This window comes from Thermobia domestica, chromosome 2 (genome assembly GCF_964235325.1).
Source record: "Thermobia domestica chromosome 2, izTheDome1.hap1.1, whole genome shotgun sequence".
Lineage (NCBI taxonomy): Eukaryota > Metazoa > Arthropoda > Insecta > Zygentoma > Lepismatidae > Thermobia > Thermobia domestica.
The window spans coordinates 384,223,501-384,249,434 of record NC_137455.1 but is presented as its reverse complement, the minus strand read 5'-3'; the positions used below and the strand labels follow the sequence as shown (position 1 = coordinate 384,249,434).

Sequence of the window (25,934 nt, the reverse complement as noted above, 5' to 3'; positions counted from 1 at the left end):
ATGTTGCATTTTATGGTAATTACACCTACATAAAAATACTTCAGACTTAAATGACGTAAGATACATTACAAATGACTATTTGAAAAAAAACGAAATTTAGAAAAAAACGAGAGGCAATGTTTTTTTTCTAAAAAAAACGTACATTTCTGAAAAAAAAACGAACGGTTTTTTTTCTATTTACAACACTATCTCGAGCCCTAATCTTTCTCAAAATTTAGTACTAAATTTGACCTAACCCTCAGAAACATTTTCTAAACTTTGGTTCACAACCTGACGCTTGCCTTCCGAATGGTACCATTGCCTCCTAGAACTTTGCCTGTCATCGAGAGAACAAAAACTCCATTCCCTGTAACAAAAATCTAACTTAATTGATTTTTAGCATAAACTGAAGACTGCAATATTGTTTAGCGACAGGCAAAACATTCCCACCCCTTCTTTTTATATTTTGAGTTCAGTGAAGGTCAAGGTCAGAGCTCAATTTACCGCATAATGCCTGCAATCCTCTATAGTGAAAGGGAGCCACTAAGCAACACAAACTGTAAATAGCTATTGCATTCTTTGTAACATTTTTCACGGACACACTTCTTCAACGTTTGGCTTTATTCCAATTATCGTTTAACGAAAGTCAATAATTATTAAAGAATTGCAATTGATCGGCCCCAGCCCGGCCCGACCTGAAGAGAAATCAGTGTCGGCCAGCCCAAGCCCGGCTCGGCCCAAAGAAATAACGGTGTCGGCCCGCCCAAGCCCGGCCCGTGCAGCTCTCTAGGATGTACTTCAGCTGATCACTAGCAGATGGCGTTGAAGCGACTCAGGCCCACAACGGGCTGTTACGCCAAGTGCATTTTGGTATTAAGCAAAGTAAGCTCATATTCGTAGTTTTAACTTATGTATGCCTAGAAATATAAACCAATACTTATTTATGGTGAACATTCATTTTCAACTAATCTGCTTTGGTTCGGATATTGTGCATCTGTATATACAGCAATATGTGAATGAGAATTAAAAACGAAACTTCCTTTATCTTGGAAGAAAACACTAGCAAACAATGAAGCTGAGAAAAGGAAAAATTTCTATTGTTGACTGAAGACTAAACAGATGAACTATTTAAAATATATATTGTGATAAGCTCTTCGTTACAACACTAAATGTCCACTGTTTCTGTATACACAGTCGATGATATATCGTAAGATAATTGTGTACTATCAGCACAGTCTATCGATATCTTTTTAAAATGATACCAAAGGGAGAGACAAGCAAGAAACAAAACACTTACATAAAAACCTCTGTATCCTTAAAAGCGCCTTTGCGAACTTGGAGGTGAACCTTAATGCTATTTTGTAATTTGACCCATTTGATAAACTAACATTGATTACAACATTTAAAATATATGTATACTATGAGCATCAGAAGTAATAAATATGTAAATAAATAAATAAATAACCGAAAGGTTAAAAGTGGTCTTTTCGGAATGATTTCACATTAAAAATCAACTCAATCAACTTTCTATTAAAGAGCAAAGACAGCAATAACGGTACATTACAGTTTGTAATCATTTTTTATTATTTTTTTTAAAAAAAGCAAATAAGTTGAATAATTTTTAAAAAATGACTAACAGAAAAGATTAAAAACTAATACTGACTTACTATATGTCTAAATTTCTGTTAATTAAACTATTTTTTTCTCTTGTTATTGCTCAATAGCATATATTGTAATCACGCTCGACGCTAGCCATAGGAGCTAAATACACGGTTCTGATTAGTAGGAGTTATCCGTTTTCGCTATGTAGCATACATATAGCACAAAGCAAACGCCAGTTGTTGTCAGTCTTCCTTGCCGAACATGCTAGCGAGCAAGCAAGAAATGAAAATTGCTTTTGACGTGGGTTCAAACCCGGTCCAAAGAAAGTTTTTTTAATTATTTTTTTTTAAATTTTCATAACTCTTTTATCATTAGAATAGGATTAAAATAATATTTATTTGCCCTTGACGTAATATATAATGCATAAATTGTGTTTTCTCCACCATTCTTTGCACACACAATTTTATTGATTTTAAAAAAAGTTATTTACTTACGTTACGATACATAGCTGAGCGAACGAAGGAGCATAGAAGCCCCGCAGGGCTCGTTTTATTTCACCTTTACCCCTATGATAATACTATATTACATTACGTCACATCCGGGTGGTGCAACTTCGATGTAAATCTAACCTCACCTGCTTCCTTGTATCCAACTTAAAAACAGTTGAATACGATAGCGCGTGAAAAAAATATATATTTGCTGCTCAATAATAATTATTGATATTTTCAAAAATAACTTGAGTTTGAACTCAGTAAACACTGAATAATTACCGATATTTTTCTTCTTAATTAAGAAACCGCCAATGTATAAAACAACAACAGAAACTGTTGATTCTGAATTATAGCTTTATTTCTAGTGTCACAGAAAAAGACTTCGCTGATAATTTCGTCTGGAGTAATATAATACTGAATAAGGAATGGTAGAGATTAGGGTTGATCTCAAGTATAGCCAATTTTATAGATGTAGATTGTCTCAACATACGTAGAAATTCTTTAAAACATTTCATTGTGTTTTATGATGTGGAGTAAGAAGGGTTGACTTGGAGCTTAACGTCCATTTTTACCACCGGGGCATTGTGAGCAATGTTCGTATGTTTCCGTAAGAAAATTTCCCTCAACTGACAGAATTTTCCCTTTTCGTATCAAATTTCCCATAGTTTGTTCAATGTCCAATTCTTATGACAGAAGTTATGTGATAAAATTAATTTATCATATTAATGGAAGTGCCAACCACGTTTGTTTTATTCATCTGCTTTTTTTTTTTTTTAAAAAAAAAAAAAGAAAAATACACTTAGCCAACAATGGGCGCAGATTGTGCTACTTGTCATTGTATTTGTTTATTTCTAAAAAATGAAGAAAAATTTAAGAATTTATGTTATCCAATCATTTAACGCAGCAATTTCCCTGGATTTTCAAGTTTTATCAAAAAATGTATGTTAAATTTACCTACAATATTTCACTAGATTAGGGAAATTTCCCTCAAACTATAAACACTGGCTGTGAGTCTTGTACCTACAACACAACGTGGGATCCGAAAAAGAAATAGTTTTTCGTGGTTGGGATGAGAACTATTCTGAATACTACCTAACAAGCATACATGCTTTTTTTTTTCAGTCATCAACTCGAAGGATGGTTTGCTAAGTTTTTAAAAAGCTGCCCCACTGCAGATCATATTGCAGAGATCACTACGGCAAGGATAACTAATAACAGAGTGGAATGCGTATGTATTTAAATTGCAACAATGGTTCCGTTACGAAGTTCCTAAAATTTCTTTTTAAGAAACGTCACGTGGAAACAGATACGGACGAACATGTGATACTTCTCATAAATAAATGTCATTCATCAATAGTTGAGCAAGGCCACATATCATTCCTATGTTCTACTTTTGATATCTGTAATGTGACAGGTGAAAAGGTCAACACGACAAATATCAGTCAGAAAAACGACAAACGTGGCGCTGCACAAGAGATCAGAGTTCACCGAAAAATATACTTTTTTTTTTATTATAAGTGCTGGATTCTACTGCGAAATTATCTCTCTTTCCCAATACTAGACTCCACGTTTTATTAAATTTTCTTTTCATCCAGGGCAGAATTTACCGTTTTGCCACCCCTCACACGGCATACAAAAATGTTCAATATTTTTGTATGGTGAGGCGCACATGGACAAAAGCGCTGTGCTAGGTGCTGCAAATACAACGTTAAAATTCTACTAAATTTCAACCATCAATGATTGAATCCAATACACTAAGTAAAGGAATTTTAAATTCGAGGGCGTTTACTCTGACTTTAACCATATTATTATTATTTTTATTCAAGTTTTTGCAATTTTTCGTCTTTCTTATTAAGTTTTGGTGTAACATGCGCCACTAAGCCCGAGTTTACTGATAATTCTGGTCCAGATTGCATTGCTTTCTCCTATTTTCAGATTTGAGGGACTCAGTGGCAAACAGAGAAATGTTACAAATTTTTAGAAATTTAATTTTTAATTTCAGTTAGCAGATTTTCTTGTATATAACCTTTGTTTCTATTCTGAAATGCAACCAAAATTTTAAAAAAAAAAAATGTAAACAATATATATATGAAAGAGAACATATAACTACAGAAAATATAAGTAAGCAGATTTCCAACATTCCTCTCGCTGGTCTAGTGGCTAGTGCACATACACACACACTCGCGCCTTTGGTACGTGAGATCGTGGGTTCGGTTTCCGGTGGAATCCCCTTGAAATTTGAATGCATTACGGTGATTCGGGTTCCACTTTAAATTGTAGATCCTTCCATGCCTCAGTACTGAAAGGAAGGTTAACCTCTAGTACAACTAACTAACCAATTGAAAACTTCGGGGGAACATCTATTTCCAAGCTATCTGATGCCATACTAGTTAAATTTCATATCCTGACAAAGTTAACAAGAAACAATATATGTATATACCTGTAGATATACGAGTATATATATATATATAATATTACAGCAGCATTTTGCCAACTAAATGATACATACTACATTTACCAGAATAATTTATGTGAACTTCTCTCAGTAATTTAATATAACTATGGCATATCGAAAAATCGAAAGTCTTGAGAATATCCTGTCCTTATGTGTCAGAGTAGAACAAAGAGAACTTAAGGAGGTCAATCATTTTAGTATCTGGGATCTGGGAAGCATTTTGACGAGAGACACTCACCGTACCAAAGACATCATGTCAAGAATTGCCATAGCGAAAGAAGCATTCAACAAGAAAAAATCGCTCTTAACTAGCAGGCTTAAAATTGGACTTAAGAAGAAGTTAGTCAAGTGCTATATATGGAGTATTAGACTGTATGGTTCAGAGACCTTAACATTAGGGAAGTTAGAAAAGAAATATTTAGAGAGCTTCGAAATGTGGTGTTGGAGGAAGATAGAGAAGATAAAATGGACAGAAAGAGGATCAAACTAAGACATTTTAAAAGGGATAGGAGAGAAGAGGACACTTTTAGCCAACATCTTTCGTAGGAAGGCCAATTGAATTAGACACATCTCGCGAAGAAACTGTCTTCTTCATACCGCAATAGAGGGAAAGGTGGAAGGAAAACGAGGAGTAGGAAGACGAAGAACACAACTGATCGATGATTTGAAAAATAGAAGAAAATATTGGAAATTAAAAGAAAAAGCTGAAGATCGAAAAACGTGGAAGAAACTTTTCCAGGTTCAAACATAATATCCCAGATCCTGCCAAAAGGGCGAATACTTAATAATAATAATAATAATAATAATAATAATAATAATAATAATAATAATAATAATAATAATAATAATAATAATAATAATAATGTAACAGTAGTATCAAAATACTGGATAGTTAGAAATTAAGAAGTACTTTTCCAATACAATTCTATCTTACTTAAGAAATAGCCTGTAAAGTTTATTATTGATTTAAGTACTTCTGATGATAGTTATCAGAGAGTTAGATAAACATGGCTAGAGGACGAGCCCTTCAAAGTACAATAATCTTTTGTACTGGACTTTATTCCCAACAAACTAGGAAAAGGAGAAAAGCAAATATCTATTATTTGCATTGTTCAAATATAAACTCAGAATCTAAACGGGAAATATGTGTACATGCGCGCCTCTTTCTATGTAATCTGTGTTTCTTCAATGTCCGCTAAATGAGATACTTGTATTATTTTATCCATGTTTTATGTTTTAAAAGTATTATCCTGGATAATCTTCGATATCTTTTAAATATTGACCAAGAAAAGACCGATTTGAACACGAAGCAAAAGTAGCTAGTTAATTATTTTAAATAAGGTTTTGAACTAATTAGAGCCTATCTGTTTTAAGTGTGCCCTCGGAAAATATGTGAAACATACTTCGGCCTCATCCCCACCGCCCTCTTAGAGACAGGCCCGCAACCAGAAGGGGGCCTGACCCCCCTAAACTTTTCGTGGCCCCTCCAGACCTCAATACAAAATGTACAATTTAGATATTTGTAAGAGAATTTTTAATGACTTGGCCCCTCCCCTAACATATTCATGCTCCCCCCCAAACCTCTGGCTGGTTTCGGGCCTGCTTAGAGAGGAAACCTCTTTGCTTTGGTGAAAGAAGTAAATGACCTTGGTTGTGTTGCCAATTTGTCATTCAGTCGTTTGGTCGTGGCAAGTGAAAATCGTACGTTACTTAGAATGACTAGCAAGACAGTGGGAGGAAACGGGAGAACCCCGGGAAAACCCACTCACACGGTGTTTGTCCACCACAAAGTTCACTTGGCGGGAGCAGGGTTTGAACCCGAGACCCCTAGCACCAGAGGTGAACGCAGAAAAGTAACTGTAAAACGTCAATTTTAAATGCATTCACCAAGGGGACCACCATCTTGAAATACATTAATTCACCTTGAAAATGAAATGAAATGAAATGTTTAAGTTTTACGTCCCACGGTTATGCCGGTTAGGCTAAAGGAGACGGTGATTATGAGAAATGAGTGAAATGGTGGAATGAGAAAAGTAGGAGGAAACGGGAGAACCCCGAGAAAACCCACGAGCACGTTGTTTGTAGACCACAAAATCCACACGGCGCGAGCTGGGATCGAACCAGGGACCCCAAATACCGGAGGTGAACGCTCAACCACTGACCCACCGCGCCTCCACTTAATTCACCCTGATTCCTATCGATTCAAGATGGTGTCCACCTTGTTGCTTCAGCTATTTTCTTGTTATTTAATTTTGTTTTTCTATCTTCCCTATCTGATGAAGTATTTAACGAAAGTGCGAATTCACTATTTTCTGATAAGTGTTCGCTTTCATTGCATGTTCCGGGATATAAATATGTATTTCGAACAGTGGCGTCTTTTGATGAAGGTCACATCAGTAAAAATTGAAATTTTATCGCTACAGTTAAGAGAAGAAAGCTTCAGCAAGTTGTATGCAAGAATCAGTGTATTAGGTACGCTCTCTTCCCTTAGCGTATAGCGACAACATTTAAAATTTTATAGCTGTAACCTTCCTCAATAGCCACCCTTGATTTCGAATTCCATGATATTGAATATTACATATACAAAAACTGCTGCAATATATATATATATATGTATATATTCGAGTTTCAATGTGTAATTTTCAGACGTTAGATAAGAGACAAAGAAAGCAATATTAAAACGATAAGCGTGAAGGTATTATGTGGTCTCACGCATTATAGTAAATATCATAAACTTGTTTCCAGAAGTCACTTCGTCTAGTGAACCACTAATATGTGTAAACATGTGTGAAATGCAGAAAAGAGCCAAGCTCTTGTGGGAAAAAAAAAGCGGTATACAAATTGAGTCAAGGAGAACTATCATCACCGCCTAAAAATTAGTGCAAACGGAGTTAATAATTGCAGTTATTTTTGTAAATCTATAAAACAGCATCTGGGAATGATATAACAATTATCTTGTATAGCTATATAATTTGTATTTAATTACAAAATTAGCACAGAAATATAGAGGATATTAATGAACGATACCGACAAACTAGAAGAAACGTTTCTCACATTAAAAAAAAAAAAAAAAAAAAAAAAAAAAAAAAAAAAAAAAAAAAAAAACCAGTTCATATGGACCTGGGAAGAAAAGTGCATAATTTCAGAGCTAGGGCTGTCCAAAACTGTGGAAAAGCTAAATTTCAACATGCGCTATTTCGAATTCGAGAAACCGTGGAGTGGCGGTCCATTTCAGCGTAAAGAAATCATACATACGCAATCTAAAAATGCATATTTCATCAATGTGCAATCAAGAGCGCCGATCAGGGGAGGGGCGAGGGAGGCCGGGTCCCCCCAAAGCTCATGTGGGCTCCGCATTGTATTTATGAATATACAATATTTGGCATAATTTGAATACAATTTGTCTTAAAATCCTCATATATATATGCCTTCTGCATCTAAATGCCCCCCCATCCCAAATTTACAGAGAAATCGGCGCCCTTGTATGCAATGGATGTGCAAAGGATTTTCTACAAGGTATAATCCTAGGCATGCTCTCAGCAGAATTTTCAAATATGTTTTGATTTCAAGGTGGATCCAAAGTACGCAAAAGGTAACCCCTTACAATAATGGACACGGCATATTTCACATTTTCCCCGCCATATAAGCTTGAAACAAAACATCGCAGTACGTGTTCCGAATAAGAGAGGTCTTACTTGTGACAGTTTCTAAAACTTCAAACCTCCCACAGAAGCAATCCGTCTTCACCGTTATTAAGATTTATTTTTGCCTACTTTGGACCCATCTTAAAATTGGAGCATATTTGAGAATCATGTTAAGAGCTTGTTTGAAAACTATACCCTGTAGGGAATCCCTTGCACATCCATTGTACATTGATGAAATATGTATTTTTGGATTTCGTATTTTGTGACTTCTTTTACGTTGAAATAGACCGCCACTCCGCGGTTTTTGAAATTTGAAATAGCTTGTGTTGAAATTTAGCTTTTCCGTGATTTTGGACAGCCCTAGCTCTGAAACTGTACACTTTTTCACCCAGGTGCAGATGAACTTTTTGTCTCATTTTGATGTGAGGAATTACCCCTTAGAGTTTGTCGGTATAATCCATTAACACCCTGTATATAATATAAAAGTGTTTTGACATAAGTAGTTAGGTAGTTATTGAGAATAATACATTTTTGCATTACGTAATTTGAAATTTTACATGTAATAAGTTCTGATGAAGCGAAACGATTGTTAAGTTGCTCAGTGGTAGAGCAATCAGCTTTGGTGCGAAAGTCCCTAGTTTGATTTAGAGCATCGACTTATCCTTTCGCCTAAAGGTCACAATCGTGGAACATTAAATTAAAAGATTTCATTTTACATTGTATTTATATTGGTCGTTTCAGTTACATTTTTCATTCCTTCAGTTGAAAATGTTGAATCATTACTTTCTTGTCCGTACTGGAATTAATCATACCCCTGTTATCAGCTATAGATAGTACTATATTCTTCCGATCAAAGAACATTTCAGTAATAAGTCATTTTTAATTCAGATTAATACAATCACTTCCTTTCATTGTTTAAGTCCTGATAGGAGAAAGTAATAAGTCAGAAGTTATATTTACTACATTTCCGTATTTTACGTGGAGCCGCGGTGGCTTAGTGGTAGAGCGTTCACCTCTGGTGCATTGGATCCTTAGTTCGATTCCAGCTCGTGCCAAGTGAACTTTGTGTTGGAGGAACATCGTGTGCATGGGTTTTCTAGGGGTTCTCCCACTTTTTCATTCCGCCATTTCATTCATTTCTCATCATCACGGTCTTCTTTGTCCTAGCCGGCATAAACCGTGGAACTAGAACTTAAATATTTCATTTCATTTTTCACTTCGTATTTTACGTATATGTGGTGTTCCTGGTTGAAATGTGTTGGAAATTTAAGTTTGACATCCAGACAACTAACTAACTGTATAGTTTTAATAAACAACTCCATAGGTTTATCACTGCAGAAACAAAAGCCCGTTAGTGTATCTTGTTCTAGGCGTAACAATTCAGTGAAAATTGATATTGCCCATCTGCCTACGAGTCAACATTATGTTATAAGTAAATTAAATATGATGATGATGATTATTGATGATGATGATGATGATTTGACAAGTTCTTTTAATATATTATCGGGATAATTGTATTTATTGAACAGACGTATAGATTTTATTAGGTATGTATATTTTATATAGTATATCTGTATGTTTGACGGTATCCTTGTTTTAAGGACAATTTGAAGAAAATTGACTAACTATTTTAATGAATAATGAAGTAATTATGTTTATCCAGATAAGATATAAGTCATAAAATTATGTATATATTATAAGATAGACAATGACCTCCTATCGTCGAAACAAATGTATTGTTAATATTAAGAGGAATGTAAGATGTGTGTTATAACCCTTAGTTCTATGACTAAGTGTTGTATTTTTGCTATCTGGCTGTTCATGGCACTAAAATAAATAAATAAATATATTATTATTATTATTATTATTATTATTATTATTATTATTATTATTAATAATAATAATAATAATAATAATAATAATAATAATAATAATAATAATAATAATAGCCTCGAACGAAAAAAAAATGTGCAAGAGGTAAGACATGCATTAATCTATAAATCACATTAAGCTGAACAAAAATGAGATGCTCGGAGATGAATTCTCATGCGTAGTTTTGCCAAATGCAATTATTTTTATGGCTCTAAAATGTGTGTTGTTCTTTACCAATAATAAGTGTTGTAAGAATACAGCGTTAAGTAGCAGATTGTATCGATAGTTGCTTGTTTTCTACTAACAGTGACATGTATTGTACTAGCAGTGACATGTATAGTACTAACAGTGACATGTATAGTACTAGTAGTGACAATTATAGTACTAAGAGTAACTTGTATAGTACTAACAGTGACTTATATAGTATTAACAATGACTTGTATAGTACTAAAAGTGACATGTATAATATTGATAGTGACACGTATAGTACTAATAGTGACATGTATATAGTACTAGCAGTCACAAGTATAGTACTAACAGTGACACGTGTAGTACTAACAGTGACATGTATAGTACTAACAATGACATGTATAGTATTAGCAGTGACTTGTATAGTACTAACAATGACATGTATAGTATTAACAGTGACTTGTATAGTACTAACAATGACACGTGTACTACTAGCAGTGACAAGTATAGTACTAACAGTGACATGTACGTTTACTACAAGAGTGACGTACATACTCCTAATAGTGGTATAACTATTCCTTGACTTAAAGAGTTGTAAATGCTATAGTAAAATCTGGAGCCGCTTTCGAGTTCACGAAGGCTACAGACTATCCTATAGAAGCCACAATCATTGTCCTTTGATACAAATAATTTACACACTAAATACGTTTACTATTTACCATAGAGTGTAATAAAGCATATTATAGATATATATGTGTAACTGTCAAAAACTTACTAAAAATATGCAATCTCTCTGCTATCATGCACATGCTCTCTCTCTCTCACACACACACATTCTGACAGAACACAATTGAACACTTAGAAAAATCGCCACATGCATAAGAAGAGAACAAATGAAATTGTAATTACAGTAACATGTCGATGCAGAAATTGCTTGTCTGGTTATCTTCGAACTCCATGATGTGCACAGACGAACGTCAAGAAAGCAACTGATGCAAGAAACAGTGGGTACAGCATTTACAAAAGCATGCTTCATGCTCTCAACAAAAACATTGATAAGCGCTTATCACAAATACACACAGCTGCCACTAGACACCAAGTTGTGCAACTTCCTTGGAATGTTATATAAAGAAAAAAGTAAATATTGGACAACACTATCTTGATCCCCAAGAGCAACATGAACTTTTACCTTAGCTGTGGCTTTACAAGATATCTTCTGTGTACCTTCTATTCCAAACAAAACAGGTCGAGTCCAGAAGGACATCAACCGTACGTTATAAACTTTAGTTCAACCTAACAAGAATCATATATTACCGAAATTTCTCTCCTCGTGTTTTTTTTCTTTTTTCGTTTGTTTTAACAAGCGAATTTCAACATAACCAATCATAAATTTTCTCTTAGAATCAGATCAATTCCAAAGCGTTCTTAGACATGCAATAAATAACACGTGAAGCACCTCCATCTGTTAAGAAATATAACCCATTGGAATAAGCTGAAGATCAAATCTCACAAAATCAATTCATGATCACTGATGATCCGACATGTGACTAAAAGAAAGTTTTAGAAAGTAGCTTCCTCTAATCACATGATTGCAAAGTTATGAAACGCTCTTTGTAAAGTCAAAAATATGTGGAAGTTTCTTTTAAGATTCTCGTTAAGATTTAAAATTATTTGCGCCACAGGCGTCAATCCCACCGAAGACGTGTCCCCTCCAATATTTGTAAAACAGTTTTCGTCCTCCCAATACTTCAAGTAACTTAGGTCAACTATGATTCAAAAGACCATTGGCATAATTTGAATTCAATTTGTCTTAAAATCCTCATATATGCCTTCTTAAACCCTTGTCTGCAACCAAAAACACACTCTCTGCACATACAAAATTGAATCTATCACCTGACCTATAAAGAGAACATAATGTAAAAAAATATAAACTCAGTACTATTTATCCTGATATCTAATGAAGCAAGCGTTTTAAGCAGCAACTGTGCTATAGTTGTATTGGGCTAAATCCACGTTATCCACCAACACCCCCACCTATACCCTTTTGTTCTCTATCCCGTCCTTATTGTGTCATACTATATCTTCTCCCTTGTTTTAAGGACATACCTCCTACCCGTATACCTCCTAGTATTTTTCAAGGTACATTTTAATTGTGTACTCCTACCAATATGCGACTTACCAAGGAAAAAATGAAATTAAATCTTTGAGTTTTACGTCCCACGGTTATGCCGGTTAGGCTATAGGAGACGGTGATGATGAGTAATGAATGAAATGGTGGAATGAAGGAAGTGGGAGGAAACGGGAGAACCCCGAGAAAACCCACGCACCGGTGTTTGTCCACCACAAAGTTCACATGGCAGGGGCTGGGATCGAACCCAGGACCCCAAGCACCAGAGGTGAATGCTCTACCACTGAGCCACCGCGGCCCTACGACTTTCCAGGGAAGTTGAGGGGGAAAACCCCGTCTGAAGTATTAAAGAATTGGATGTCTCGCAAAAGTTTTGAACTTCCCCATGTTAAATTTCTCGGGTGCCTTTATGCTGCCCTGGAAAATATCCTTTAACTCGCATACTGACTCTTACCGTCTCCAGTGTCGCTTTAGAGAACGCACCATTTCACAATAGGGCTATTTTGGTCTCCACATATCACGGAACAATATGTGTAATAACTATTGAAACGCATGCTTCATTCTACATATAATATGGTACAAATCGTGATATCAGGATAATTAGTACTGCGTTTATATTTTTATATTATGTTCTCTTTATAGGTCAGGTCATAGATTCGGTTTTGTATGTACAGAGAGCATTGGTATATAACCTTTCCCTTCATGCCTATTCCGTCTATCAAAACGAAACTTTTTACATTCGTTTCTTAACCCCTATAGTATTTTTTGAGATACATATGGATTGTGTGCTTTTACCCGGGGTTAATCCAGACGAGTCCAAAGTTGATGGGAGGGAATTTTCCCGACATTATTCCGATTTTCCCTGTTCAAATACGTTATGGGCGCCAATACATATCACCTCTGGAAAGCTTGTTTTATGCTAAAGAGAATGAACTATAAATCATGACTTTCCAATGAACAGTATTGATACAATAAGACTTAGCAATTCCACTGTTAGTGTACGATTTCCTTTATACTAACAGGGTTAATGGACTCCAGGGACTTACTCCGTAGTCCATGGCACCTGTTTTTTTGTGCATGAACATATCGAATGCACTAGGTTTGATTCGGATGTCCGGATGACACGTTCATGTCCGTTCCTTGTCAGTAGCCATAAACGAGCTGAACAAAACTATACATGTCAGTATAAAAACTCATGCGTAGTTTTCGAAAAAAACTATTTTTGTTGTAAACCTAAAAATTGATGCTATGTAAGAACAACACCACCGATTGGGTGAAATTGGTACTGAAGAATATATTCATCAACATTATTATGACGCTAAAAAGACGATTGTATAAATGAGATACGTATAGTTAATGAGATATACTTAAAAAAAATATCATTAACTCTAAAATTATACTAATTTTTGTTTAATTAAAATGTTGTCCAAAGATTATATAGGCCCTATATGGGGATGATGAGGGTGGTATTTAAAAGTAATCGAAAATGACCGATATTAGAGCTCACTACGTGTTTTTCGGTTTACTGAAATGAATAATGACACTTCCGATGCCGTTTAATTTCAAATTCATCCTCCATCTGTATAATAGCGATGGAGGATAGGAGTGATGTGTAAAAATAATCAAAAACAATCGATATTAGTGTCCAATCCATAGTTTACGAAGTCGCTGAGAAGAATAGTGACGCTTCCGATGCTGATTAACTCCAAATTCGTCCTCAATCGGTATGGTATGTTGCAAGGTTGGGGTGATATGTGAAAATAATCAAAAAGATCGATATTCATGTCGAATCCATAATTTTTGGCGTCACTGAGATGAATAGTGACACTCCAGATATAATTCAAGTTGTAATTCATCTTCCAGACGTATCCTAAGAGGAAGAAGTGGTTTAAATACTTTGCATAAACCTATCCTTCCCATGCGAAGAACTGACGTTGACGTTTCATGTAGTACATATCGTTTGTATTAATCGTATGTATAGTACAGTAGTATCCAAAGAAAGACGTAAAACTCTTGAAATAATGTTACTGCCTCAATGATGATTAAGATTAGAAATAATTTATGTGAATTCCTGATAGACCAATTACAATTATTTTTTTAGAAAAAGAAAGGCATTAACACAGCAATAAGTTATCTGATTTCATACATATGCCTTATAATACTTTTAAAATTGTTAGTTTTGCATACTCATCCCAATTTGCTGTATTTCTATACGACTACAAAGAAAAGTGTTTATCTTCTTTATTCAAGTTTTAACAATTGTTAAAAAAGTACTTGTTTCATTTATCTATAGAAGCAATTTTAAATACGTATATTTTATTGTAAAAAGCATAGAAATATATAATTGACGAAGGAACGAAACGTCGGTAGTTTCCCGATAATAGGAAGAAGCATTAGTCAAATAGAATGATTCATTAACACCACTCTTTGATTGACACCAGAGTTGCCTACTTCAGAGAACAAAGTTATGGATTTTCGTCTTTAAAATTATTGTATAGTTTAGTTTAGTTTAGTATATTCCCTATGCACGTGGTAATCTTACAAACCAGTATAATACTACTACTAATAGCATTGATATATAATAAACTTATGTAATAATCTTCAGTTTCGAACTCCAAATCGCGTCACTGTCCTCATGTTTTTATTATTATTATTATTATTATTATTATTATTATTATTATTATTATTATTATTATTATTATTATTATTATTAACACTACTCTGAACAACAAAATAGTTTTACTACCTGTAAACTTAGATAAATTTAAAGAATGGACGCAGGGTTGCCAGTTGGCAATTCTCAAATTGTTATTGATTTATTTTTAGCGGGAATGACCGTTAAAAACCGCAGTGTGTGTGTTTTACGGGCAAATCATAGGTACGATAATTATTCAATGCGCACCTATGATTTATTTGCACATTCAAAAATTGCAAAACAAAAATGAAATGTTTAAATTTTATGTCCCACGGTTATGCCGGCTAGGCTAAAGGCAGTGAAGCCACATATAGCATCTTGGTGCTAGATCTAGCATAATCCACATACATTTAGCATCTAGCATCTTGACTTTAGCATCCTGGCCAAATCTAGCATAATTTCATTCTTCTCTCTGGTAAACTGAAAAAGAACGAAAATTTAGATGGTTCAAGGACCGACGGGAATTATCCTTTTTAAGTTGAAGCGATGGTTGGAGCAATGAAACCAGTAAGTATTTCTGTGGTTGTAATTTTTTGTTGAATTCAGAGCAAACGCAAATGTTCAAAAATGGCAAAAGTGACTCTGCAAAACATATTTACTTACCCTTAGTTTTGTTACTGTAAACTGACACCTGAATGTGTGGTTATCTGGGATGTTTCAGTCCCTTTTAATTTACAAGTTGAGAGGGGAGGAATTTGAGCGTCAGGGGACAGCTTGTAATACACTAAAAGAAATGCTTCAGGGCTGTGTCGGAAGCGGCATATTGTGCATATATTTCTTAAAATGTTATCCATTCATAAAATATAAATTCGACCAACCTCCCCTATAACGTGCCATTCACCATTATTCCTGACAGCGTCATATTAAATTTGTACATGAATACAGTTAATACTCTTCATTAAAATAATGAAGATAAGTAGGGGCGGGTCTTTAAAATTAGTTAGCAAAGATAATTTGAAAATCTGGCATAATTTACAAAAATCTAGCATAATTCAGACCCGTGTTTGGCATCATCGCGAGTCTCGAGTGTGGCAACCCTGGCTAAAGGAGACGGTGATATTGAGAAACGAATGAAATGGTGGAATGAAGAAAATCCATGCACACGGTGCTTTCTAACACAAAGTTCAGTGGAATCGAACCAAGGACCTCATGCACCAGAGGTGAATGCTCTACCACTGAGGCACCGCGGCCCCAGAGAGAATAAATACAGAACTTTGCAAATATTAAATAAAAAGTAAAGCAAGTCCATACCTACGGTTAGGTCAGGGGCCTTAACACTCCTGCAGCCATCACTGAAGCTTTCAATTGTTTGTTTAGATAAATATATGTTCAAAATAAATAAATAAATAAATAAGCAGTGAAGAATGTAAGAAATTCCATAAGTTTTATGAGTTGTTCTTTCTATTTGTACTATTTCTGTCTCAGCATTAATTTTTGCCCGTCTAAGAAATCAAGCTGGCTACGGGCTTGGGAGAGTTATTTATCTCTTTCCTTCAAATGGACTGGAATTCTAAAGATTCTAGTTTAGTGTTTTCTTTTTCAGATCTATTTAAATGAGCCTTACTTCTTGAAATTAAATTTTGTGACCCTTAATTTTAATCATACTTAATCAAATTCAATTTAATTCGATATTAAATTTGCGAATAATTCAAATTCATTTCGAAAAAGTAAGGGACTCGTATCTAGACAAAATAAATAAAAATATTGTCATTAAATTTCCAGTTCATTAAAAAGAAACCAAAATACGAGTGTATAATCACTTTCCCTTATAATCAATGAGCTAAGAAAAATAAAGATGGTAGATATTCAATAAACGTTAAAAACGGAGTTATGAAGCAGTGGGAGTTATACATACTAACTTTCAACAATGTTAACAATTTACTCGTACATACTCTGATAAATATCCTTTCGTTTTGCTGCCAATCAACAGTAGCAACAGTGGCAATTCTGCTCGGAATGACATTGCTGCCGTTTCGCAAGTAGTTATTATATAGATCTGTAGATGGCAGGAACGAATTAGCACTCGTGGCGCCGTCGCGGCAACGTAAAGAACTACGTGGTTTCACCCAAGTTCATTGATAATATACCGGCCAGCGATTGATCGATCCTATATACGATGGAGAACATGTCGTTTTGCTAAATATTACTTTCGAAATACTAGATAATTACACGGAGAAATTTTACGATTAATCTTTGATTTTAGCAACATTTAAAAAAATGTAAAAACACTGGGATACAGTGATGACTTCAGAAAATTTCAGACTTCAGAATCTCAGTATTTTCATCCTCAGTAGATTTTATGAACAAAACACCTCCTAGAGTATGACGTCATTACTTAATACTTTAACTCCCTTCTGTTCAAAAACACAAAACGCGCTTTGTTGTGTGTTATGGTATTCTAAAGGACTAACGACTCCCAAAATATCAGATTTTTTTTTTTAATATCTCCAGACCCATTGGAGATATTAAACAGTGAAATATGCTAAATTGGCATAATTCCCAACTTTAGGATATTTTCAGACCTTTAGGAGCAGCTACCGGTTTGTAAATTTTTGTGTATTAACTTATGACCCCGGACTACATGCACACACAAATTTAGACCTCTACATCAGTTGTTTCCTATTCCCAAATATTATTTCAATGTCCAAAAATGTTGCTACTGTAGGCCCTGATTTCACCCCTGCAAATGGTTTTAGGCAAAAATGTTAAGAGATCAGTGTTAGCTCTGCACGAATTGGAGACGTCCAGCAATTTTCAATTTGTTACGACAAATACATGCTGAGATATTCGAAACAACGTAAACGCTAAAAGCGAAAAAAAAAAAAAACGCAAAATGGCGGCAGCCGTTGCGTCGCCATGGAATGTTGTAAAAAAATAATTCATTGTGGTTTTGAAGTCTGAAATGGGATAAATATTCATGAAAAAATTAGATTTTTTTGAAAAGATCGAGCGGCAATTTTTCTTTTTTCTCAATCACTTTGCATGAATTGACCCTATCATTATTATTATTATTATTATTATTATTATTATTATTATTATTATTATTATTATTATTATTATTATTATTATTATTATTATTATTATATCCATGACTGCGGAAGTTACGCAATGAATATTTTCGAACGCAACATGGGACAAATTGAAAATATTCTTTTAAAAAAAATAAACATCTTCATTGATTCGGCTGTAACTTGTTTACAAATTCTCAGGAAATAAAAACATTAAAAATGTGTTAATTGATAAGAGATATAGTAAACGTGACGTAATCATATTTTGAAGAATGAAGCGGACAAGATTCACGTGGCTCGAACTGATTTTAATGACAAAAACTTTGGTCATTTGTACGGGTTCATATGAGTTTGTTGTGCTGTGTCATGCGGAGAGCAACGTGTCACCATCTAGTTGACATATTTCCTTCAACCTTCTCTCAATGTTAAGCCCATAACATCATCTCTCAAACCAGCTTTTAGCGAGCTACTGCCATAGGATTTAACTGGTATTTATGTGCCTGTCTAACCCAGTGATTCTCAACCTTTTCTGACTGACGGCACACTTTACTAAACGTCCAGGACATCCCGCCCCGCCCCCCACCCCAGAAGAGAAAAAATTCTTATTATATATATATATATATATATATATATATATATATATATATATATATATATATATATATATATATATATATATATAAAACCCGTCCCGAAGTTTGGAGCCCTTAAAAGTAGCAGTATGACAACCCACCGCCCTTCCCCCCAGAAGTTGGTCCTGGATCCGCCCCTGCGACACACTTGTTTGATATTTTTATTGATATAACAACAACAATAATAATATAAACTTTACAGTAAGAAATGTGACAGTATTACAATTACTCTAAAAAGTCTCCTGCTCCCTCCAAATACCATATTAACGATTCCCCTATAGGATAACATATTCTGCTAATCATAATGATTTTGGTGTCATCTTGATTCGAAACTCTCATTCTCTGATCACATCTCAATAGTTAAGAAATCAATTCGTACGCTGGGGCTTCTTTACCGATTCACTGACTACGCACTATGGTAGGGTTTCTCAACCAGGGGGCCGCGAGAGTTTCATGGGGGTCGCGAAGATAGGCGGAAGAAGAATGAAGTGACCAAATTTATTTTTAATCAATTCGCTTTTAGGACAGCTACTGTATCCACTATATATAACGTATGGATTCTAGTAGATGCATATTATGAGATCTCCGCAATAGGTCTATTAAAAATCCTTCACAAGCTTATTACAAACCAGAAATTATAAGGGGGTCGCTGGCAAGAGGATGTAATAAATGGGGGTCGTGGTAGGAATTAGGTTGAGAACCACTGCATTATGTCATCATTAGCAACGTTCTATAAAACTCTAATAGCTCCCAAGATCGAATACTGCTCGCCCATATGGGCCATGGCAGCACCTACACATCTCTCTAGACTTGATTTTATTATTAATTTCTTTATTGCAATAGTACACAGAGAAAAATCCGTTCTCCGGACAGCGGTATATTGTACAAATATACGGTGTTCTCTTGCTTACTACAGAAATCAGTACGGAGCATACGCTATCCGTATGATATATAGACTGGTTCGATTCCCGGCGGGAGCTCATGTGGTTCGGATTCCACGTTAATCAGTAAGTTCACGTCTCATATAGCCTCGCTGCTGAACGGGACTTTAAACTCCAAGAATCCAATCCAATGCTATATAGACACTGCCCTTGGATGTTACATCATGCCGTTGCAGGATGTCTGACATCTAACAGTTTTCCGTATATCACATGCATATACTTATGTTACCTTCGTCAGCTATATGTTATATACGTCCATTTGTATGTGAGATCCTGACTACCTACATTGTTTCATACAGAAAGTACGTATAAATGGAACACTTATACAGAAAGTATTATAAAACATGCGTTTTCACTTATACGTCTGCTGTACGTTGTCCAAAAACTACAGGAATTACGCATGTAACCTATCTTTTTAAGTACACCACCTACATTTTTTTCTCTCAGTGTATGCTTTCGTGTTCCTGCACTTCGAATATTATCTAAGAAGGAACTCTAGCGACATCTTAATATCGAGACTCCGAGAGTACACATAAATAACTCTGATCTGAAATTTCTTCATAAAATAGTTATTGGCAACTTAAGATCGGAGACATTACTTCAGGAACTATATTTACGTGTCCCTTCCCGCATCACCCGGAATACCCACCTATTCCATCTTGCCCGCCCTAGGTTGGCAATTATACAGAGGTCTCTGTTTTACAGGATACCGAACTGTTATAATCATCTAACAACTGATGTATATATTTTTTTCGAGCTACCCAGTGTTTGAAAGACCAATTAAACGAGTTTTGGCGAAATAATATTATTTTTACACTCTTTGTTGGCACTGTTATTATTTTCTTTTCTTTGTTTTTTTCTCTTTTCTTTCTTTTTTTTGTTTTTTGTGTTATTTTCTTGTTTGTTAACATTTCCCTATGTAAAATGTCAAAGTTATGCTGTATCTGGAAATTTGTTCAATAAATGAATAAATAAATTATAATAGTGTAACCCTATATGTTTTTATAATGTAATGACTGCATGTACTGAGCATTATTGCTGGAGGTAGGACTTGTACAGTCTGTCTCAAATTTCATTTTAACTAATTATTATTAAATTTTTCATGATTTTTAAATTCTAAAATTTCGCGACACACCCTAGGAAACCGCATGACATACCAATGTGTCGCGACACAATGATCGAGAGCCACTGGTCTAATCGTCTCTTTGTTCCACGATAACTATCATAAAACTGAAACAATTTTAATGGAACTTAGTATGCACCTCCCTCCAATCTTCCGAAATAAGCCTTCCGCTTCGGATTGAATTCGTCAGGAAGACAAGACAATTTTGCACTATAAACTAAGTAAAAATGGTTCAATTTCGGTGAAACATGTTTTCTATAGGGCATCTTCGATCATCAACTTGATTGGTTGAAGTCGGTGATGAATATGTAGGTAAAAAGGACAAGCTCGTCAAGTACTGGAGTTTCCTTGTTAAAATAATATAATAAAATACTTTTTCTGGATAACATTTTACCTAAATTATTCGACTTTGTTGCAATTTAGCGTATATTTTCTTTCAGGTTTCCAAACATCTCCACACCTTGGGGTTAAAGTCTATCGAGAATGAAGGGTCGAATTAAAAATGTGTTTTGCGATAACTTTCGTACAAAATAAAGTATTCATCCCTGGTGGAATATGGCATACATTTTTGTGAGACTTTCCAATCATCTTCATTGTTTGGATTCAACATCGGTCAAGAATGAAAGAGTAAGTTGAACACCACCATCCCCGCGATTTAGAAAATGTTTCTCGATAGGTTCCGCAAAAATTATTCGATTTTTATAGTATAGGATATATGTTTTTTGACACTTTCAAATAATCACCGTTGCTTCAAGTTTAAACCAGTCAATAAGGAGGGAGTGAATTTAATCCTTTCCCCCTCATCATTTTGAAAAATATCTCCAGTAAACATTTCGTAAAAGTTGTCCGATTTTTATGAAACATTGAAATTTAGGATAAGGTGATGAAAGTTAAAAAATGAAAAAAAAAAAAACTTTTTGCTTGTTTCTACAATGCCCATCCCCACTAGTAACAGTATTTATATTATAAGTTTAGAAAGGAAGATTTTACATTTTTTGTACCTAAGTATTATATAACAATCGTTATTTGGAAGCGGTAGCCTATATGTACGGATTTCAGCATGATAAGTAATAATAATAATAATAATAATAATAATAATAATAATAATAATAATAATAATAATAATAATAATAATAATAATAATAATAATAAACATGAAAAACGACACAGAAAACATTAAAATATGCATCTTTAGGAGCAAAAAAAAAATTCGAAATTGTTTATAGTTTGACAAATTACAGTACATGAAGAGAAACTGGCAAACATAGTGTCGTTGGGTGTTATGTGATTTCTTCTTAAATAACTCGGAAAATACTCGAAATAAAGTGTTCAAACAAAAAATGAAGTTATAAAGTCACGTTGACGCAAAATATATACTTGGATAATTAAATACCAAAGAGCATAGGAAATTCGATGGAGGAACAGAATTGACGAAGAAATATTGGAGGCGAGAAGAACCATTTTAGGGACTTAGAATAGGAAATGAAATCTTTTAGTTTTATCTTATCTAAAGGAGATAGATCATTAATGGAAGTAGATAATTATAAAAGAAATTGGTGAAATGGAAATGTGATAGGAGACGGAAGAACTCCGAGAAAGCTCATGAACACAATGGTATCCATTGCAAACTGACATGCTCAGTTGAGTTGAGTTGAGTTGATTTTGAGTTTAACGTCCCTTTCAGCAGCGAGACTATATGAGACGGGACCTACTGATTAACGTGGAATCCGAACTACATGAGCTCCCGCCGGCAATCGAACCTGGGTCTCGCACGACAATTGGCATGCTCAGGTATCGAACCAGAAAAGTCTCGATCCAGAGGTAAGCACTGTATTACTGAATAACCATGAACCCTGATGAGGAATTTGTTAAAACTTCTATTGATAAGGTATGTCGTGAGGTATATTACGTAGTAGAATTTATGGTGGTAGGTAAATGAGGAAGAGAGATAAACTTGCAAGCGTACGTAAAATCGTATGTTACATTTGTAAATCCTGCAGTTTTTGGACTTAACGTAAAACGTATAACTGAAAACGCATGTTTTATAATACTTTCCATATAAGTGTTCCATCTATACGTATTTCCGTGTGAAACAATAGAAAAAATATAGGCGGTCAGGATCTCACATACAAATAGACAGACGTATATAACGAATAGCTGTCGAAGGTAACATACATATATGTATGTAATATAAGCAGTGCCGGATTTACGTATAAGCTAAACAAGCTATAGCTTAGGGCCCCGCTCTCTTGGGGGCCCCAAAATCTAAAGGAAAACAATATACATTTCTAAAATATGAGAAAATTAAAAAAATAAAATAAAATTTATATATACGTAGCAACAATGCTTCCTGCTGTGTAGCCTACGTTCATGTAATTAATGGAGTTTCTTCTGCTAGTCTGCTTAATAAATTATCTCTAGTTTCTTCATTTCTGTACGTAGGGTGCCTATGTTCATTTGGACACATAAAGGGCCCCATTATCTTCAACAGCTTGGGGCCCCACTAAACCTAAATTCGACTCTGAATATAAGGAAGACCGTTAGATATCAGACATTCTGCAATGGCATGATGTAACATCTAAGGGTAGTGCCTATGTAGTACAGATAAGGTATGCTCCATACTGATTTCTGTAGTGAGCAAGAGGATCCTGTATATTTGTACAATATACTGCTGTCCGGAGAAAGGATTTTTCTCAGTGTACTCTTGTTACGTAAATCTGAAGCACAGATACATACAATGGAACAGGCTTGTCGCCAGGGTTCGATTTTTTAAACATCGAAGTATCATTGCGCATGTGTTAGCAGCATGTATCCTACGACGTACGTCACCATCTTAAATACGGTTATTCCACTCGTGTTTAAGTAGAACGCTACGTCCGAGAACGTTGTACTCCAGTCTTGGTATGATTTTGCCACTAGAAAGCATTTTATCCAAAAATTCTGCTTAAATCCTAAACTTTTTTCTCAGTGCGTGGGCAACACTAATGAAAAAATAGTTCCTCGCTACCTATTACCGCTCTAAGGGAGATCGGAATTGAAATCTAAAGTTGTGACATATTTCTGCCCTTTCCGGTTTTCTCTAGGAATATCAAGGCAGAATTAAAGCTTATTCTTGTCGTATTGACTCTTTATTTAAGAAAAACACTTCTCGATGTCCATTATTATTGTTATTTTAATTTCTTTATGGCGGATAGTGTTGAAACTGGAAATCATATAAAGGAATACTTCCACTTCCAGTTCAAATATTAGAATAGGAGACAGAAATGAAACTTATTATTGAGAAAGAACTCAAAAAGATTAATTAGATTAATATAGATATAAGTCATTTTCTGATACTGTATGTAGGGTTAGAGATCCAACTCCTGGGAAGTAAGATTTTGAACATTACTGTGTAGTTAATTCCCGGTTAGAGCTCCTGTGGTTCGGATCCCACGTTTAGCTGTGAGTCCACGTCTCCTACACTCGATGCTGAAACGGACAACTACACTAAAATCAACCGACCAAGCAATGACTGTACAATTCTTTCTTTTTTCTGTGATAAATTACTTTAAAAAACGACGTAATATCGGAGCTTATAAGTGGAGTACACTGCATGTAAGCAAACTCCATTTTCGATATCACTCTGCTAAGGGGCTGAGTATGGTCATCTATTCCCTTAACACTACAGCTGGTTTCCAAGAAAATAGTTTTGATCTCTCAATTTAGGTATGATCTTGATTACTAAGTGTGATTATATAAATTTGAACTATTTAAACAAATGTTACCACTTGTTAATCATTTCAATCAATTTTCTTTCAGGCCTTCCCTAAAACTTCATGACACATTTTGCGTGTGGCCTTTCTTGTGGATATCGCTATATTTTATTTACTCTATGAATGCTGCGGTGGCTCAGTGGTAAAGCGCTCGCTTCTTGTGCATCTGATCCGTGGTTCGCTCCCAGCTCGCTCCAAGTGGGTTTTGTGGTGGACAAACGCCGAATGCAGGACATTTTCTCAAGATTCTTCCATTTCTTCCCTTTTCTTCACTCTACCAGTTTTTTAGTATCATTAGCCACGGAGCATAACCATGGGACGTTAAATTAAAGCAAAAAAAAAAAAAAAAAAAAAAAAAAAAATGAAATTTTAACTACATACTTTCATTTCAAGTATATTAGTTAAATACTTGAACATCCCTTCCCACTGGTCTAGTGGCTAGCGCTTGCATCTTTGATGCACGTGGACCCTCGTTCAATTCTCAGTGGGAGAACACTAAAAATTTGAAAGCATTGCGGTCGAATTCCACTTTAAACTGTAGGTCGACGCCTCGTATAGCCTGAGTGCTAAAAAGTGATGTTAAACTTCAACAACAAACAAACAAAGAACGAAAGTCTCAATGCACTTGAGGACTGTCACGTTTTCGAGCCACCGTTGGGTGAACTGGTCCATGATCTGCTTAATGATTGTGTTATTTACTTTTGTGTAGTAATATTTTTAAAAGCTTAACTGTTAATTCTACACAGAAAGTAATGTAAAAACATCAAAGTTTCTTTACGTAATGTAGTTATTATTCCTTCGCGTGTGGTTTCTGCTATCAGACACTTTTTCTGCTTACAAGGACAGGATGTAAACCTAAAAACTCAAGAACGTAAAGAGGTCAAAACAGTTGGATTGACCTTCAGATAAGAATGGTCTTCTAGCAGCAATACATTTAATTTTCTTCTACGTCTATCTCCGATACTGAACACTAATTAATAAATCTTGATTATTGATACAGAAAGGCACTTACCAATAACTTGCTATCCTGAAGCCAGTCATGGCGGCAACAAAAGTGAAATGACTATCCCCGTGAGCTGATGTCGTCTTATATGAGGACAATTCGAGTATCTGGTTATTCCTTGATTGCATCTGGATTACGCCAGAATCATGGAATCTTGCCAATAATTCTGTCTTCATCCATAGGGGGTAGATTCTACGATATTTCTTTCGGCAAAAATTATAGATTTTTTCTCTTTAAAGTGTGGCTTCAAATATCAGTCTCAAACAAGGATTGATTCCTAAAATGTAATTAAATTACATTCGATTAACTGTAGATCATGTAGAAAAACAAAAAACTGCACAAATTGTGACTATACAAATGAAATGGAGAAACCATTCCTGCAATTTGCGTCATCTACTGTTTCAGTATAAATTTCTTACG

The 25,934-nt window shown here is 34.9% G+C and overlaps 1 protein-coding gene across 2 annotated transcripts in view; it reads right to left on the bottom strand.

Annotated features, from left to right (window-relative positions):
* LOC145678884 (leucine-rich melanocyte differentiation-associated protein-like) overlaps window positions 1-25,705 on the bottom strand; it is a 47,836-nt gene extending 22,131 nt beyond the window's left edge. Inside the window, exon 1 of one of the 2 annotated variants that reach the window (XM_081749459.1) lies at window positions 25,524-25,705. In XM_081749459.1, the coding sequence (XP_081605585.1) occupies window positions 25,524-25,690 (167 nt within the window). In that variant the 5' untranslated portion in view covers window positions 25,691-25,705. Of the gene's footprint in view, window positions 1-11,141; window positions 11,297-25,523 lie in introns of those variants that run through there. The other variant, XM_081749460.1, reaches the window with a different exon arrangement.
* Window positions 25,706-25,934: the final 229 nt, after the last annotated feature.